Source organism: Lactuca saligna, chromosome 5 (assembly GCF_052625555.1).
Source record: "Lactuca saligna cultivar CGN05327 chromosome 5, ASM5262555v1, whole genome shotgun sequence".
Classification (NCBI taxonomy): Eukaryota; Viridiplantae; Streptophyta; class Magnoliopsida; order Asterales; family Asteraceae; genus Lactuca; species Lactuca saligna.
The window spans coordinates 279,354,011-279,373,176 of NC_136421.1; the positions used below are offsets into that span (position 1 = coordinate 279,354,011).

Consider the following 19,166-nt stretch of genomic DNA (forward strand, 5'->3'; position numbering starts at 1 on the left):
ATGTGCCAACGAGGGAGCTTTCCCTGTCCACATCTCGTGAGGTGTTTTGGCAACCTTCTTAGTTGGGACTCGGTTAAGGATATGGGCTGCAGTCTCTAAGGCATACCCCCAAAAGAAGATAGGTAGTGAAGCACGACTCATCATAGAGCGAACCATATCCAATAAGGTTCGATTACGCCTTTCTGCCACACCATTCAACTGCGGTGTCCTAGGAGGCGTCAATTGCGAAACTATTCCACACTCCTTGAGATAATCGTGGAATTCAAGACTTAGGTACTCTCCTCCTCGATCGGATCGAAGCATCTTGATTTTCCTGCCCAATTGATTCTCCACTTCATTCTTGAACTCTTTGAACTTTTCAAAAGTTTCTGACTTTTGCTTGATTAAGTAGATATACCCATATCTACTATAATCATCGGTAAAAGTCACATAGAAGCGGTTCCCATCCTTCGTGGTTGATCTAAAGGGTCCACATACATCGGTATGTATTAGGTCCAATAGCCCCTCACCCCTTTCACAAGTACTCGTGAAGGGTGACTTAGTCATCTTTCCAAGTAAACAAGACTCGCATGTGTCATCTTCCCTAAGGTCGAATGACTCCAACACTCCATCCTTTTGGAGTTGGGCTATGCGTTTCTTGTTGACATGTCCAAGACGACAATGCCACAAGGATGCTTTATCCATACTAGTGGAAGAATCAATATTCAAAACATCATTTCCTAAGTTATCAACAATCATAACAGTTTCATATATTCCATTACATGGTATAGCTTCAAAGTAAAAGACACCATTTAGATAAGCCAAAATAGAACCATTCTCATTATTAAAAGAAAATCTAAATCCTTGTCTATATAAACCATGAAATGAAATGATGTTTCTATCCATTTCTGGCGAATAGCAACAATTGTTCAAATCTAAAACTAAACTATTCCTAAGCACTAAAGAATACACTCCAATCTTGGTCACAGGCGACGATCTTCTGTTCCCCATGATTAGATTGATCCTTCCTTGCTCCACATCCCTACTTCTTTTTAGTCCCTGCACATTAGAACAAATGTGATAACCGCAACCGGTATCAACAACCCAAGAAATAGCATGGTTAGAATCGTTAGATTTGATTGTGTATATACCTGCGAAAGATGGCTTGATCTTTCCTTCCTTGATGGCTTGCAGGTAATCCGGGTAGCTTCTCTTCCAATGTCCTATCTTGTGGCAGTGGTGGCACTCTACCTCCCTTGGGTTGGAATAGGGATTAGAGGGATCAACTTTGGTCCCACTAGAAGAGGAACCATCTCGGGCTTTCACCTTTCGATAGTTATTCGATGAAGCTTTCCTCTTCTTTCCCTTCCCTTGACCAATAGCCAAGATAGGAGCAGCGGATGGATTGGGAGTTGGTGCAACAGACTTGTCCTTGAAGTTGCTCTCAGCAACCCTCAAGAGACCTTGGAGTTTGCTTAGGGTGACCTCCTCTTTGTTCATGTGGTAGGTCATCCTAAATTGGTTGTACATCGGAGGCAAAGAGTGAAGCACCATGTCGATCGCCAAGTCTTCGCCGAAGTCAACATTTAACTTGCGAAGGCGGTCGACATACCTTTGCATCTTTTGCAGGTGCACGGTAAGAGATTCTCCATGACCCATCTTAGCGGAGATCATGTTAATGAAAATCTCGTAACGCTCTTGTCTCGCGTTTTGGTGATACCTCTCCAACAAGTCTTGATGCATCTCGTATGGATACATGTCTTCGTAGGACTTTTGGAATTCGGAGTTCATGGTGGCGATCATGATGCAATGTACTTTCGTTGCATCTCGCTCATGAGTTTCAAAGGCGGTGATTTCGGCGGGAGTAGCAACTTCGGGGTTGATTTTCTCGAGCTTCTCGTCGAGGACATACTCTTTATCCTCATAGCGAGCAATGGTGCGAATGTATCTTATCCATTCGCTAAAGTTCGTTCCATCGAAGGTGACCTTTTGGCAAAGGCTCATCAACGTGAAAGAACTAGCAGCAGCGTTGTTTGCGTTTGACATCTATAGAAAGGACAAAGATAGATTAGAACAAGAATCCCTAATTATCACCCAATAAGAAAAATTAGGGCTAGGATCCAACAATAACATTTACATACTAGAAAAGAGATGCCGTAATCTAATATGCAAATAAATTGAAGGTAAGTGAATGACGATTCACTAATTCTCCATTACAAAACTTAAACTATTAGTCCTAAGTGTTTTTGAGAATTCCTAGGTTCGGATGAGATTCATTGAACTATTCAATGGCATGTTTAAATCTCGATATGTCCCTCTTGTTTGTGACTGGGATGCCGAGGATCACAAAGCGGGTGTGAATTACCATGCAAATTCACATGGTGCCTTCATTGTAACGATCACCTATTCGATGTGCCGGTAAACCACACACTCTCCATCGAACTATGATAAACAATGAATCACCCTTTGCCTCCTTCGCTTAGAACCAATTAGTGTGCCGGTAAACCACACACGCTCCACTAACTTCTTAGCAAGGTGCAAAGTGTAATTTCATGGGATTGCATCAATTCACTTTTCCTAAAGTAACTAAGATTGGGAAATTTTTAAAACGTGTAGTTACTTTGTGTTTCTTATTATACTTTTAATGAGAAGATGAGGTTGCCCTATCCTACCCGTTCGGCTAACGACCCTCCACCAATCAAGCAAGCGGTGGGTGTGAGTGTACACCCATTAAGCGCCATTTTATAGGCCGCAACCTTATACCCACCTTATAGATCGGCTTCGTGAATGAGGCCTACTAGCGGTAAGACTAGCATTTAGTTATACATATATATATATTATTCTAGTAATATCATATAAGTATAGGGTTGTATTTTAAAACCTTTTAAAATCTAGGGTTTGAAATTTAAGTTGTCTAAATTAAAACTTTTAATCACAAATATAAATTTCAAAACTTTAGGGTAGGTTTTAAACATTTAAAACATGGAGGATCAAATAACAAATAATTCCAATTAACAATTAATATCCTAATTATCTTTATTTGATTTATCTAAGATTTCTTTCAAGATAATTATCAAAATAATTAATCATTATCATATAAGGAAATTAAATATTTTATTAGATGATAAATATCTTTAATTAGATCAAGATAATAGTCATATTTATCAAAAAATCGGATTTAGATTGATCTAATATGATTAAGGTAAGTTTCCATAAGATAATTATGAAAAAATCCCGAATCTGGCCATTCCTGACGCCTGGACTCGCCGAGTCACAAGGGGACTCGCCGAGTCAGGCCTACTCGCCGAGTCCACCTTGGAACTTGCCGAGTCAGTGACTCAAAAACCCAAAATCGAATTTTGCAGGTTTGTTACAGTTAATCAAGCAACAATTTAAAGAAAACCAAGCTAGGCTCTGATACCACTGATGGGTTTTAGCCATAAGAACTTTCCTATGTGCGCATGCAAAACCCTATTGCTCGGATCTAGGCTTTCTAATAAACATGCTTTGAATCCAAGACTTCTAATAGCTAATTAGGTTAAATAACAATGATGAAACAGATCTAAAATCATACCTTTGAGTTCCTTGTTGATCTTGTTTGTCTTGGAGCTTCTAGAGTCACAAATGTCACTCCTCTAATGGCTTACAAACACCAATAGCAAGCAAGATGATTTAGGAGAGAGGAGAGGGGAGGAATTCGGCCAGAGGTTCCTTGCTTTAGGATGTGTGTCGAATTCCCTCACCCCTAGGGTCTATTTATACTTGTAGACTCCTTAAGGATTACAGCTTTAACCCTAATTGGATAACTTAGACTTTAAGTTGATCCATATCCTTTCCTTGATAACCCTATGGACGATTTTGGCTTATCCAAGCCCTAGAAATCGTCCATCCTATCTAGGATAAAGATTTATAGTCTAAAGTGTAACTATCAAACAATTGACAGTTTATACCCTCTTATTTAATTAATCTCTTTAAGTCACCAAATTAATTCCAATTAATCTATGACTTATATTAATCAAATAACCATATATTATTCCTTATAATATTTACTCTCTTTTAACAAATCATCCATCAAGTTGCTATGGTGAAGGCAACCCAAAAGGACCATGCACAACCGGATATAGTTATAGCCTTAGACACTATTCCAACAGAAACTTCCTAACCATGAGAACTTTAATGGTAGCCTGCATTCCTTCATTTTTTCAGTAGCAAAACTAAACCAAAACCTCACATACTTGAACCACAAATTCCCTTAACTCATTTTACTAAAATTACAAAAATAAAACAGACCGATGATCTTCCAAGCAGAATACCTAATTCTCCCTTACTTAGGGTTCGAACCACTACACTGATTGACGTCTAAAATCAACAAAACCTCAAAGTAGCTCAACTAGGTACACACCAACCTTGACTCTCGGAATGAATAAAATAGAATGATATGATCCACGACTAATAACCAGCCAATCATAAGAAAATCTGAATATCGCAGATGGAGACCGTGTAAACTTTCCCCATTATTACCTCCTCTAAAACATTAAGAATCCCGTACTGATATACAAGCAATAACTTTGACAGTCCCAACGCAACACTAGTTCTCTAGCTAGCACAAAATAGGCTAACCACATACCTCACATATAATTTCCCATCGAACAACTAATTGTAGGAATCAATCATAAATATAGGAGGCATCATTTTCATAGTTGTGACATACAAGAGAAAACAGAAACTGTTAGTCCTAAATCTCCTCTCTTGATTACCTGAAGCACTTAGCTAGAAAATGACCTAACTGATTTCAAAGAAGGAAGACCCTTGATCCTTCCTTTTATAGTCTCAACTGAAATGAATCTCTTGCCTACATCTGAAATATATTGATGCAACCATAACATGAGAACCCTCTTGCACACCCCTATTCTTGTAGTAGAATTCACAACCATCTAGACCATCGAAACGAATATTCAAAGTCTTAATCTCTCACTTCAGTGGTGCCTCGACCTACACTTGTACACTATCCCCACATTAGGTCTACTGCTCAAATTTGAAAATATGTCCGACCTGTCCTCCCCTCGAACATAGGATGCTAGAAGAACATAACATTGTCATAGAAAAGGACATCCCAAGCCATTGGCTAACCACCTAGCCTTATGTTGCAATCCTCAAGTCAATCATCACAATCACTTCCTACTTGAGTATCGAGACTCAAACTGGCACTACTTATAACAAGGCCCTTGACACCTTTGAATCAACTAACTCACACATGTTTGTACCATTCAAACCCAAATTGCCATGACCACTAAGACCTAAACAATTACCAGACTCATCCTATTCCTAAGCAACCATAACAAAAGACCGATAAAGACGAAAAATATTACAACTAATCAAGATACCAAACCATGCTATTTACCTCAACTAGCTTCTTAGTAACCCTTTTCAACTCTTCCTGATCCTTGTACGGATCATGAGCTTTCGGTAGTATTGGGCCTATGCTACCTTGTACACCTATCCGTAATTATCCCAAGAATTGTCTCATGGTTCCCAAGTTACTACTCATAACAAAAACCAATCGATCTAATCACATATACCTATAATCAAACAAGTACACACCGCTAGTCTTCCTAGATTCTCCTTTTAGGATTTCTCTTACGAAAGTGCTCACACTGACACATTCTAACACTATTCTGAGGTCACAAGGACTTCCCACCCCACCCTGCTATCATCCATAAAATAAACTTCTATCAATGTCAACTAACTATCTTATAAATACAATTACATGCAACAAAATTTAAATAGTCATTCAATTGAAAGATCCAACACTACAACGGTTGGACTCAAACAAAAGTTGCACAATAGGGACAAATCAAGCATTCTAAAACAATTTAATCTTTGAGGCATATAACCCAACTTATTCTCTTAATAATTAATTAATATCAATATGGGTTTCACATAGCACAAAGCAAGAAGCATTCGAGCAACAAATCCATAACGTAACAAGAAATCACATATATTAGAAAACTCTAAAATGCAATTCCTCAAGATCCTTTGCCAACACACCTATCATGCATCTCTAACAGGTCACATATTTGGCACAAAAATCCATCTCTCCTAAGCAGGTGTACTACCATGCAACCCTGAGCAGATCCTTGTTCTAACCTCTGACATGCATATCATACTATAACACATATAACATATAAACATGTATGGGTACTCTAGGAATCGCTTACTTGAGCTCCGACTGATTACATCCATTACATCCTCTCTTTTTAAAAACATTTTAGAAAATGTTTTTGTACAAAGATATCCTTCAGTACTTAGTTTGAGTTCTTACACACTATAAAGTGTACCCGAATCCCTCAAACTTAGGCTCCGATACCAATTTGTAACTTCCCAAATTTCAAACCAAAGTTTTCATTTTAAAAGCATAGGAAACCATACCATTAAACCATAAACAAGTGAAATTCAGTTATTTGATAACATAAATTAGAGTAATAAAGTCATAAGTGTGGAACATCTCAAAATAATAAATGTAGATGCGATGCAATCACATCGTGCTCTTCCCCGTACTGCCAAAAACACTTGCACCATTTAAACTTAAAACTACAAGCACAATGTTTAGTGAGTTCCCAAAGATATCATATACCAATATGGGCCTCACTCAACATACATAACGGGCCTTGCCTAACATACATAACCATCTTCATCCCATTAAATAACGGGTCTCACCCAGCAGGACTCACCCAACATGCATAACAGGTCTCATCCAACATACATAACATACATGTAAGAGCCACAAAGACAATTTAGCATCCTATATAGTATATTGAGAAGACTCACCTGAACTAAATAGTAGAAGCTCAATAGCAACTTCATCAATATAACAGCTAACCGGAGCTACCTTATGTTAAACCAAGACTATTCCTTAGTTAAATACTCAATTCTACTAAAGTTTGACCAAAAGTCAAACTTTCCAAAAAAAAGTAAAAGGTCAACCACTACGCTATGACCAACTCCTTGGTCACGCCACTATCACCAGAAGACATGGCAGTCACAATACACATTTTAGAGAGCGTTGTGACAAGCCCTCTACCACATCACGAAGAACATCATGACAACATAATTCATTAAGATCTTAACCATTAACATCCCATGCGTAAATGTTCAGATATGAAGCTTCTAAGGGACTTAATGGATAAAGTTACTGATTTATCCATTACACCATCAATCCAAGTCCAAAACTCAAACCCTAATTCTAAAGTTAACCCAAAATGACCATTAAGATATGTATGGCACTTAAATGAAGATGAAGTCCATATCTTAGCACCACAATGGGTATGGATTACTTAAAGATCCAACCTTTAACCTTGGAGTTGTCCAAACCCAACTCAAATCCATCAAAAGGAACCTAAACAGGCATATAAACCAAGATCTATAAAACTATAAGCATAAAGGTGTAAGCTTGAAGACCTACAGAGGTAAAAAATGAATCAATACGGCCGATGAAGCTTGGATCAGAGTTAAGAACACCAACAACTCTTGAATCTTCACACCAAAGGCTTCCCAAGACAGCAAAATCACCAAAGAAGGAAAAAAGGGAGTGAGGCAAGGATATGGTTTCATGGTTAACGTTTTCTAAAAGTGGAGGCTGAAGGAAATGAAAAAAAACCTAAACAAACATTCCCTAAATAGGACCCAAGGCTCAAGACCTAGGGCTTTGGGTTGTGGAGGCCACCGCATCGTGGAACAAACCTGCACCATGCCACGAACATCAATAAAACACGATCTTCATTTAATTGACATGTCCACACCGCAGACACCAAGCAACAACACTGCGACTTAAGCTTTTTCCCCAAAAACTCATTCTCGAAATCTCAAAGTCTTTAGTTGATCGAACCAGGAAACGGATGTTACAACACTATAGCCTCTTCAACATCTGAATACATTTTCGTGAAAAACCATAGCATCTTAATGCTAATCTAAGACCTGGTAGGTACCACATTCCTAATAAAGTGTATAAATAGAGGGACCACTAAACGTGGTTTGGGTGTGTGTCTAATATTCTAGAAATGTTGGTCCTTTTGTAAAACTAGGACCAGTTCATACGATGGGCAACAAGGGTTTCCGTCTAGCCTATCTCTTTTAGGAACCCAAAAATTTTAGTCCACGTTATGTACTTATATTATATAATTAATGTTTTATTTAAGAAAATAGTTTTATAGGCCCAAAGCATCAAAGATTTTTTTTTCTCTTCAAAGAAATTGATTGTCAATATGAAGATCGAGAGATAAATAATGAATACATTGTATTAGAATTCGGAGGCTAAAAAATGAAATGAAATGAGAAAACAATATGAAATTTCCTAATTGTCTTGTTATTACTCTATGGAAACAACAATCCACCCTCCTAAAGGTTCTCTATCCCCATGGTTCTAACGGAAAGAAATGAATGATTTTTGTTATTACAAGTTTAATCTATCTCAAAATTCTCACATCTAAGTATCTAAGTTTCATATGAGGAATTTAATTTTATGATTTTTGTTTGTTATACATCTCAATTTTGATTATATTATACAAGTTAATACTAATTTCTAGATTATCTTGTATATAGATTAATTTGAATGTATGATTTTATTTATAGTTATATTTTTTTTTTTCAAACTGGTTATATAATCTAAATAAATGTCTTCAATCTTAATTATATTCATTAGTCTTTTTTGATTTAGAATTTTTTTTCATTAATTCATAGTTTGTAATTGCTTATTTTGTAAGTTCTGTGAATTAGAAATTGGTCTTTTTTTTTTGCATGTATTTTAATTTGTTGCTATTTTTTGTTTATTTGTTGTTATAGTAATATTTGAAGTTTGAAGTAAAAAAGTTGAATACAACTAGTACAACTTTAGTGATAAGGTGTTTTTGTTATTTTCTACTTGCTAGTTATTTTTATACTTTTTCTAGTGATTTTGCATCAAAACTTTTAAAAAAAATATTTTCTTCATGAAGTAATTTTTTTTTTTTTTTTTTTTTTTTTTTTTTTTTTTTTTTTAATTTACATCTTAAAGGGACTTTAATTTTTATTACGTCTTAGGTTCAAAATATATTTGGATCGTCCTATCTAAGACATCTTATTAAGAATTGTATTTATTTTATAAGTTTTCCCTTCTTCCTTGTTACCCATGTTTTTTATTATATCCTTCTGCAATCATATTTCTACTAGTTAGTTACTTTAATTGTTTTTATTTTGAAACAAAACTATAAATTACCATAGTTACAATCATTTACCAATATATACTTGAATATAGTTTTACATTAAACAACTATAATAATTGATTACGCTTGGCTTATAACAGCACTATGAAGTAAGACTATAAAAATTATTCTTTAGAAAACTAACCAAATGATACACAGTTTATTCAATTACTATGTACATCGTGTCATATCCCCTCTATTTTTCTTTTAATATTGCATTTTTAGTTTGATAGCAGCATTGTTTTCCACGGATCCAATCCACAAATTGCCATCTCTCTCAATTACTTCACTAGCATATTTCCATTTTTTTCCATGCACATCCTCCAAGATTTCTAATATCTCACCATTAACCCCTAACTTTATTGCCAACCCTTCACCTTTTCCTTTAGCAATGTGTGAACTCACTCTAACAAAGTTAATGGGAATAATCTTACTCAAAACATTTACAATCCAAGGTTTTGAGTGAATCCATCTCAAAATTTTACTTTCTTTTGAAAACATTGCCACCCAAAATTCTCCTTTTTGGTTTCTCTTAATATTGTCAGGGTAACCTGGAAGATTAGCAAATACTTCAAGTGTTCCAGTTTTCGATGTTTTAAGCCAAAACCTCATAATTCTACATATTGTGGTCTCCGCAACCAGAAGAAAAGTACCATCCTGACTTAATGTCACTCCATTTGGAAAAGTGAGGTTATAGAGTATAACAGTGACCTTTCTGTTTTCAAGATCATATTTTAGTAATCTTCCACTTTTTTCATCAGTGAGTACGACAAGCATGTGATCCCTATATAAAATGGATACAAGATATGAGATTGGAAGAGAAAAAAAAAAAGTTTATTGTAGCTTATAAACTAGTTTTAAGATAAATTAGTTTGAAGGGGTTTTTTGATAAGCTAAATTACAAACTGAAACAGAAGCGGATACAAAATTTCGTAGTAGATGTTGCTGATGATATATTTTTTACATGATGACACAATAATAAAAAACCAAAAATTAATTTTTTTTTTTTACATTGCATTAGAAAAAAAAAACCAAAAATTACCGATGCTACTGTGTCTTGCTACTGTAGACACCATAGTCCTAACCGAAAACTAATTTTTCCTAGGACGAAAATGAGCCCAAGTTAGCATTATTATAAGGTATTTACCTACGGGTGTAACGTTGACTGCTGTCAGTAAAGTAGACAACTCCATTGGTTTGGTCAATGTCTAGTGAATTTGTGAACATCAATGGAAGACCTTGGTCTTTTGATACCAGTGACGTGGCTAACCCACCATTTGGGCCCACTGAAAGTAGCCCAAAATAAGCATCAGCAATCAACAATTTTCCCCTGCTATTGTCAAACTTTAAGCCCAATGGTCGTCCACATATATGCTCCATTTCTGGCCCACCACATCCTTTCCTGCAAATAAAATAACATTTCAACATATTTTATTTTAAATAACTAATGTCACTCAAGAAAAAATTGTAAATATTATTACTCTAATTTGTGTTTGCTTATATTATCAAGTAAATTCTATACACTTAATAAAACAATTTTTAATTTAATTTAAAATTAATTGTATGTACGAAAATATTGATGTGTCATTGTTGGGTAACACATCCGAGTTGGTCAAAAATAGTTATCTAATAACTTAAATGAAGCATTTATGTGTATAGAACTAGATGATATGTACAACAAAACGCTTGTAGAGCTAAAATGACGAATAAGGACGATGTTTATTTATTTTTATATTTTTTTATGGCTTTGGCCCTAAATAAAATAGATTGCGAAAACTATAACATTGAATAAAATAGCTAAAAAATTTATTAAATTGGTTATGATGACTAGTTTTAAAGACTTTATTTTTTTGTTATGAATCTATATAACAATTAAGTTAGTCTTTATGACTTAATGGCCATTAATTATATTTGTAAAATGTTGGACTATAAATGTTGTTGTAATTATTATTAGCATTTGGAAATACACAAAAGCCAACATAGGTTAGGATAAATATCAAATACTATTACCAACATACACTTATTTACTTATTTTTGTTTTCTCTTATTAACTATTTTATGCGGTGAGAATAAATCTAGGTGGCTGTTGTGGAACACGGTGAAAAACGCACCCACCGAAATGTTATTGCAGTGTTCTTCCCTCCACTGTAAGAACATAGGAGATGACAATCATCATGCACACCATCCTGATAGTCTCGTGGTAATGACCTAGAGCCACAATCATGCCTGATAGTCTCGTGGTAATGACCTAGAGCCACGATCATGGTCTCATGTGGTATATACTATGAGAAACCACAACCAATGATAATTCTTCTTCTATGTTTCTTTATCTTCCTCTTTCTTTTTTGTTCCTCTATATGTTTCACTATCATTTTTCATTGCAATTACACCAACAATGGTATGGAAGGAGATTATGGTAAGGTGGAGTGGTTTGAAGCGTTCCTTGTTTATGTTTCTACCACCTTACTCTTTTTTTGTATTTTCCACTTCGATTTGTGAGAAGTAACCATTTTTTTTTTTTTTGAGAAACGAAAAGGTGAACGGAAAATGATGCTAAGGTGACACATTAAAAAAATAAAAAAAGAATTTGTGGCACACCGCACATCCTAAAGCCTTAACCATCGTACTTTTTATAGTTTTTAATAAAATATTCAATTTAATATATAATAATACACTTTTAAAGATCGCCAATAAACAAGAATGCATGAAGTTGACATAAAACGTGTTATATTGTATTGTATTGTATTGTTGTGAACTACAGTTAAAACAATATCATATCATCATGTAAATATAATAATTAAATGTTTACTTTTAGTAAATATAATACTCAAAAGGAATATATTGATTATTTTGTGATAGTATATCAAAACTATAAATAGTATATAATACATAGTCGGTGTTGATTCACCTGTTCGGTGAAGTGATCGCAAAATCAATCCACCGCCGTTCAGTCGCGATCCATTTGATTATCCGGCCATCAGAAACGCCGGTGTAGGGACCTGTTCCGTCAACAGGATTGAAATCAAAGCTCTCCGGTCCAATTGCACCACCGTCTATCGGAATAACTTCGACATCTTTATAAATGGAGTGATTATTGGAAGGGAATATTCCGAGAGATAGCAACACAGATATGAGCAGAATAATCGTCGACACACTCAGAAATAGCTTCGAATTAAGCATGGCGAGAGAGAGAGAGAGAGAGAGAGAGAGAGAGAGAGAGAGAGAGAGAGAGAGAGAGAAGGTCCAAGGCAATTCATGTTTAACTCAATGGACCAACAACCTGCCTTAATAGTAGGGGACTTCTAAAAAAATATAAAAAGTTATTTCTAATATTATACCAATTAATTTAAACTTTTCTCACTTAAATATCTCTCTCTCTCTCTCTCTCTCTATATATATATATATATATATATATATATATATATATATATATATATATTAATTTAAACTTTTCTCACTTAAATATCTCTCTTTCTCTCTCTCTCTCTATATATATATATATATATATATATATATATATATATATATATATATATATATATATATATATATATATATATATATATATAGAGAGAGAGAGAGAGAAATCTCATGAAATCATCTTCCACAATCAAATATATATTAAAAAAGAGAGTAAATTACACGAATGGTCCCTATGGTTTAGAGTAATTTGCGCGTTTGGTCCCTAACTTATTTTTTTAACTCGGAAGATCCCTACTGTTTGTTTTTGTTACGCGCTTGGTCCTTATCTTACCTAAAAAGACTATTATGTCATTGATTTTTTAAATTTATTTAAATAAAGACACCCCTAATCCCACCCCTTCACCTTATCTCACCTACCCTATCATTTTTTCTCTTTAAATAATAGTCTTTTTAGATAAGACAGGAACCAAATGTGTAACAAAAATAAACAGTAGGGATCAAACACGTAACAAAAACAAACCATAGGGACCTTCCGAGTTAAAAAAATAAGTTAGGAACCAAACACGCAAACTACCCCAAACCATAGGGACCATTCGTGTAATTTACTCTAAAAAAAAACCTATGAAATCATCTTCAATAAAGAGATACATTCATTAATTTCAACACTTAGATCATTTTGATGTCATCCTAAACTAAAATAAAATAAAATTAGTATTGACTAAATTTGAAAACTTAACTAACTGATTTTATGTCAACCTCATTTATAAAAGGAATATATTCAACTCATTGAAAACTCATCAAAATTTTTGAAAGTAAATTTCGTTTCTTCCTAATTAAAATCACATTCTTAACTGACACACTTTGTATATTTTTTCAATTCAAATCTATTATATGAAACGTATCTACAAAAGTATATGATATTTTTTCAAACAATCAAAGAATTCAAATTTTGATATCCTTTCCATAATCATTGTTGAAAGTTATTTATAAATCATGTACAACTGTTCATACATTATATTTTCTTCAGATCCTTTGCAGAATCATGTTCGAACAACATCATCCTTTGCAGCATCACGTTTGTCATCCAGGTTTCATCTTTAAAATGATGTTCTTAATTTCTATTAATTGTATTCAATTTTTTAATTCTCATTAGTGTTGTATTTGATTATGATCTTTGAATACATGAATAATCTTAACTATATATGTTAGTATTAGTTTTTCGATCTTTTACTTTTGTCTTTTTAACCATGTATTTAATGTTGCACTCTACATGTTTGATAAACAGTCTATAAGGAAAACACAATGATTTTTGATTAACTCTATATATGTATGCGTTTCTTACGTAATTAATTTTTACTGAGATTGTTTGGATTGTACGGTAGTTGATGACTGAAAACTATCATTTACTCTTCGGTGGTTTTAATTATTAATATTATATTGCTATGAATTTGACATATTTGCCCATAATTCTGCGTTTTTAACAGATTTAGTTAATAGCAATGCACCTTGACTTTAATCTATAATGTTTGAATTGCAATTTCTAAATTGCTTCTAAGTTTTTGTAACTGTGTTCAGTGGATACAAAGTGCATTTTAATTTTAATTTTGTTTTTAACATATTTAGTTAATAGCAATGTGCGTATGTGGTTTTTTTTATTTAAAAAGCTAAAGCTCTTATTTCAACATTTTTTTTCTAATCTATCACTATCTTTGAAAGGTCATATATCGGTCACAAGAAGCAATTTTTGTCAAAATTTGTGAACAAAACTTCGTATTTAAGACATAGAATCTTGAAAACAACATAATTATGAAAAATTATAAAGTAAGAAAACAATTATAAGATATTATGAGATTTGTAAAAAGTATAATTATTAAAAACGTTACGGTTATTAGAAAAAAAAAAAAAACAAGACCGCCAACATTAGTAAAATTGCAATATATGAATCAAATTATCACAATAGTAATGAAATGTCATTATTTGATATTTCATATAATTGAAAGATATATACAAAATTACATTGATGATATACCAAAACAATTCAAAGTTGCATCATGTCTAATGTAAAGTTCTTGTGAACACAAAATAAATAAGAACAAACATAAAAGCTAGCATTTATATTCATAATCAATTTAAAATAAATCAATCACGATTTAGAAATTTTTTTCCATTGATGATATAAAAAAATTAAGTCCATATAATATTTAAAATTCCATGAATTATATTGTATGTCTTTATTTGAAAAAATGAAATAGTTGTCAATATTAAGATAGTGAAAAAGCTATATATAGGTTGTCAATATATGTTTAAATTAAGTAACGTTATTATAGAAGGAACGTCTAATTAGAATGTTTATGCTTATATAACAATATAATTAAATAACATTTTTAAATAATTAAAAAACATAGAATAATGACAAGTGGAAAATAGTTAATTCAAAATTACAAAAAATCATCATGTGGCAAAATGAATAAGAAAATGACATGTAGCAAAATGATTATTATTTATTAGGATATATATATATATATATATATATATATATATATATATATATATATATATATATATATATATATATATATATATATATTCTTTTGCTTTATCTTATTTATTTTATTGTGTAACTTTTTATAACTTTATATATTGATGAGTTACATGTTTCTTTTATCAAATTCAAAACTTCCAAAATTGGATTCCGATCATAACTTATCAATTTAATCGTCATTAATTTCATTTATAATTTCACCCAATTTAAATTTGTATTTCCTTTATATAAATTTTTTTAATGACCTTGATTTTTCCCTCAAAAAATATTTCAAGCATTTATTTTTATGTATTCCTTTATCAAATTTAAATTTGTATTTTCCTTATATCCATAAAAAAAAATTATTTTAATAACTTATGCGTTTCCTTAATCAAATTTAAACTTTCCAAAATCGGATTCAATCGTAACCTACCAATTTAATCGACATAAATTTCAACCATAATTTCAACCAATTTAAATTTGTATTTTCCATATATAAATTCCTTTAATGGTTCCGATTTTTTCCTTCTAAAAATAATTCAAAAATATATTTTTAGATAATGTTGCCACGTTATTTTTATTAGTTTCCTCATATGAAATAATAAAAGTTACCAATATATATATATATATATATATATATATATATATATATATATATATATATATATATATATATATATATAAGCTTATGTTTATTTGGTTTTACTAACTATTGTGTGCTAGAATTTACAGATATAGACCATCAGATGGAATAGAATCAAAGATCATGATCTAAGGGTCTATGATATTACAATAGGTAACATTTACCATATAATCATACAAATTTCAGTATAAGGACATTTTAGTCAATTAACATATATTAATTTTTTTTTTTTGATTTTTAGGGATAATTATTTCCTTTATTTTTAAAATTTTGATTATTGTAAATTAATTCAAATTTAAAAATACGATTTTATTTTGTCAAAATGATAGAATGCTAACTATAAACTAGTAAATATATTTTCGATTTTATTCTTGCAGAATACATTTCCAATGCAGTTATATTTTGATAATTGACCTGATTTAAGAATAATATATTATTAATATACATCCAACTTGGATCTATGATTTTATTCTTAATATACATCAATATAAATTCATACATATTTTTATAGACTAATATTCTTATATATTTTAATATAGTTATACATATTCTAACTGAATACTATCAAAAAATGAATACAATTCTTAAAAGATAGCATTTTTAAATATACAATTGTTGAACAAATACATCTGGTCTTCTTCTGTGGTCTATATAATCCATTTGATCTTTGCTTATATACTTATTGTTGAGCTCGATTCAAAATATTTCTCTTGTATGATCAATAGTGAATTCATTCTCCATGCAATTCTAAAAGAATAAGATACATTACTCGTTAAACAAATTCTGACAGAATGCATTTATATAAATTAATTCCGACAGAATACATTGAAGTATTTCCCATTAAACAAATATACTTGTTAAAAAAAACATTTTCAAAGAGATTCTAACAAAATACCGTTTATATAAATAAATTATGATAGAATACATTTTTGAAATAATACTCTATCATTGACATTAAAATAGAATAAATCATTTTGTAAGAATGATATAGAATTCTTTTAATTTGTAGTTATTAAAAAAATCACAAATAGTAAAAGAGTTAGACTATACATTCACCATGAGCATTGTTTTTTTATTTTATTTTATTTATTTATTTATTTATTTATTTATTTTTGCTTAAAGTGAAGTAAATTAAAAAAAACACAATATATTTAATTTGAGATGTAGTTTATTCCAACAGAATATACTATACAAAGCATAATGTATTCTTACAAAATACACTATATTGTGTACATACCAAGCCTAATGTATTCTTATAAACTTTTAACCATAAATTATCATCACCTATGATTTTTATTTGGCAAATTATTATACTTTTGTAAGCAAAACAACTATGAAGTTCTGATTTTAGCAATGAATGTTCAAGAATTCGCAATTCTTCATCTAATTACAACCTCTAAATTCTGATTTCAACAAAATAATACAATCAAAAATCGGATTTATACATCTAACGTCATATTTCAACAATCGAATAACATCGACTTTCATATTTTTGCATCTAATTTCAGATTTCTGCAAAGTAATACAATCAAAAATCTGATTTATATATCTAACTTCATATTTTAACAAACAAATAAAATCTAAGTTCAGATTTCTTCATCTAATATCATATTTCGGTAATGTAATATCATTAAAACAAAATTGATTTTTGCATCTACTTTCATGTTTCAGGAAACAAAGTGTTTCAGCAAATAAAGAATATATATAACTTTATATTCCAGAGAACATAGTATTTTCGAAATAAGTGTAATATTTTATAATATAAAATGCTACCTACCAAGAGAAAGAGCTCCGTGCAACATGATTCATGATATCTGGACCTTTTATAAATTGACCAAACACACACAGCAACATAACCTTTCAGAAATCACTAAAACTTTTTAGATTTTTAGTTTGATAATATTAATTTCGTTTTCTAAAAGTATACACAAGCAGTCAAGGGAAGAAGCGAGAAGTGTGCTCACTTGATTTTTTATGAAAGATCTAATTTGATTAAATCATAATTCAAAGTACACATACCTGACGGTGGTGTCTGATGGTGTTGGCTGGCGAACGAGTCTATCTCCGACCCTCCTGTCTTCTTCGATCGCATAGTTTCTCGATTCTTATTTCTAATTTCGAAGTCTTTCCCTTTGGCGCTCCTATCATCTTTGACCGTGGGTGGTTTAGGATCGATTGCATAGCACGAAGAGTCGGCGATGGAGATGATGACGGCGATGGTCGGCAGTCCACATGATGATGGTTGTGGATGATCGTTTTTAGAGAAAAGATGAGGAAAGGGTGTCGGTGTTATAGGTTTTAAATCAGATAACCTAATTTAAAGGGGGATATTATTTGATTTTATCAATTTACCATAATTAATTATAGTATAGATTACTATTATACCCTTATATGTATTATTAATGATTTATTTTTTTTCTTAAATTCTCATTGGTCTATAGATGCATACAATAATTGCTGGAAATATTTGAATCTAACTCTTTATATATATATATATATATATATATATATATATATATATATATATATATATATATATATATATATATATATATATATATATATATATAGACACACACACGCAAATAAAAGTCGTTGAGGGCTAGATTTTACATTCGTCTGCTAGATTTTACCGTTTTAGCATTTATGAATTAGAATTGATACTATACTATTTACTATTAGGATTACGTGTTGGCATTTGCGTTTAGAGTTGATACTATACTATTTTGTTACCCCCATAGTATTTAAACTTTTAAATTATATTTTCCATCAAGACGTCAAATTGGTTAAACTACAAGCTTATATATATATATATATATATATATATATATATATATATATATATATATATATATATATATATATATACTATTAGATTTAGGTTGATACATATACATTAATATAAACTAGAGGCATAAAAGGGCAACAGATCTGTAGTAGGAAATTACCATGTGTTGCATGAATAAATCTTTAGGTGGGGTTGTTTATTATGCTTATGTGTCGTTTCTTCATTTTACACTGTTCTAAATCTCTTCATTTCAATGGAATACAATAACGAAAGATAAATAGGGAGAAAGAAAGGAAAACACATAATCACATGTGTAGAGAGATACAAGGAGAATACCTTTTCTTTAAAAGCTAGGCATATTTGAAAATGTGTATGAAATTTGGAAATAATGGCAAGAACTCGTCAATGCTAAATTTTAGCTTTTACCATATACATTTACATGAAATAGTTATTGGGAGAAATTCCATCGATTGATTCATTTTATGTGTCTTGTGATTATTTTCTGTCTGTTGGATCAAAAGGACACATCAACCTAAGGACACATCAACCTAGGATTGCAATCCATGTGAAATGAGA

The 19,166-nt window shown here is 31.5% G+C and overlaps 1 protein-coding gene across 2 annotated transcripts; it reads right to left on the reverse strand.

Moving 5' to 3' along the window:
- Positions 1 to 9,321: 9,321 nt before the first annotated feature.
- LOC145047979 (protein STRICTOSIDINE SYNTHASE-LIKE 10-like) lies at positions 9,322 to 12,467 on the reverse strand. Of its 2 annotated transcripts, none has more exons than XM_078996360.1 (3): positions 12,124 to 12,467; positions 10,363 to 10,617; positions 9,322 to 9,999 (listed from the first exon to the last, which is right to left on the reverse strand). In XM_078996360.1, exons 1-3 carry the CDS (start codon positions 12,393 to 12,395, stop codon positions 9,423 to 9,425), a joined length of 1,104 nt encoding a protein of 367 aa, XP_078852486.1. In that variant the 5' UTR covers positions 12,396 to 12,467; the 3' UTR covers positions 9,322 to 9,422. The 2 variants fall into 2 exon arrangements, with proteins under 2 accessions (XP_078852486.1, XP_078852487.1); XM_078996361.1 differs by lacking the exon at positions 12,124 to 12,467 and adding an exon at positions 11,331 to 12,073.
- Between the last annotated feature and the right edge of the window lie 6,699 nt (positions 12,468 to 19,166).

What these genes read in the sequence shown, in the direction of transcription:
- LOC145047979 (XM_078996360.1), bottom strand. Translation starts at nt 12,395, where the DNA reads ATGCTTAATTCGAAGCTATTTCTGAGTGTGTCGACGATTATTCTGCTC. An exon ending in GCGATCACTTCACCGAACAG is followed by an intron (nt 10,618 to 12,123) that starts GTGAATCAACAC and finishes TTTTATTTGCAG; the next exon opens with GAAAGGATGTGGTGGGCCAG. An exon ending in AGTCAACGTTACACCCGTAG is followed by an intron (nt 10,000 to 10,362) that starts GTAAATACCTTA and finishes CATTTTATATAG; the next exon opens with GGATCACATGCTTGTCGTAC.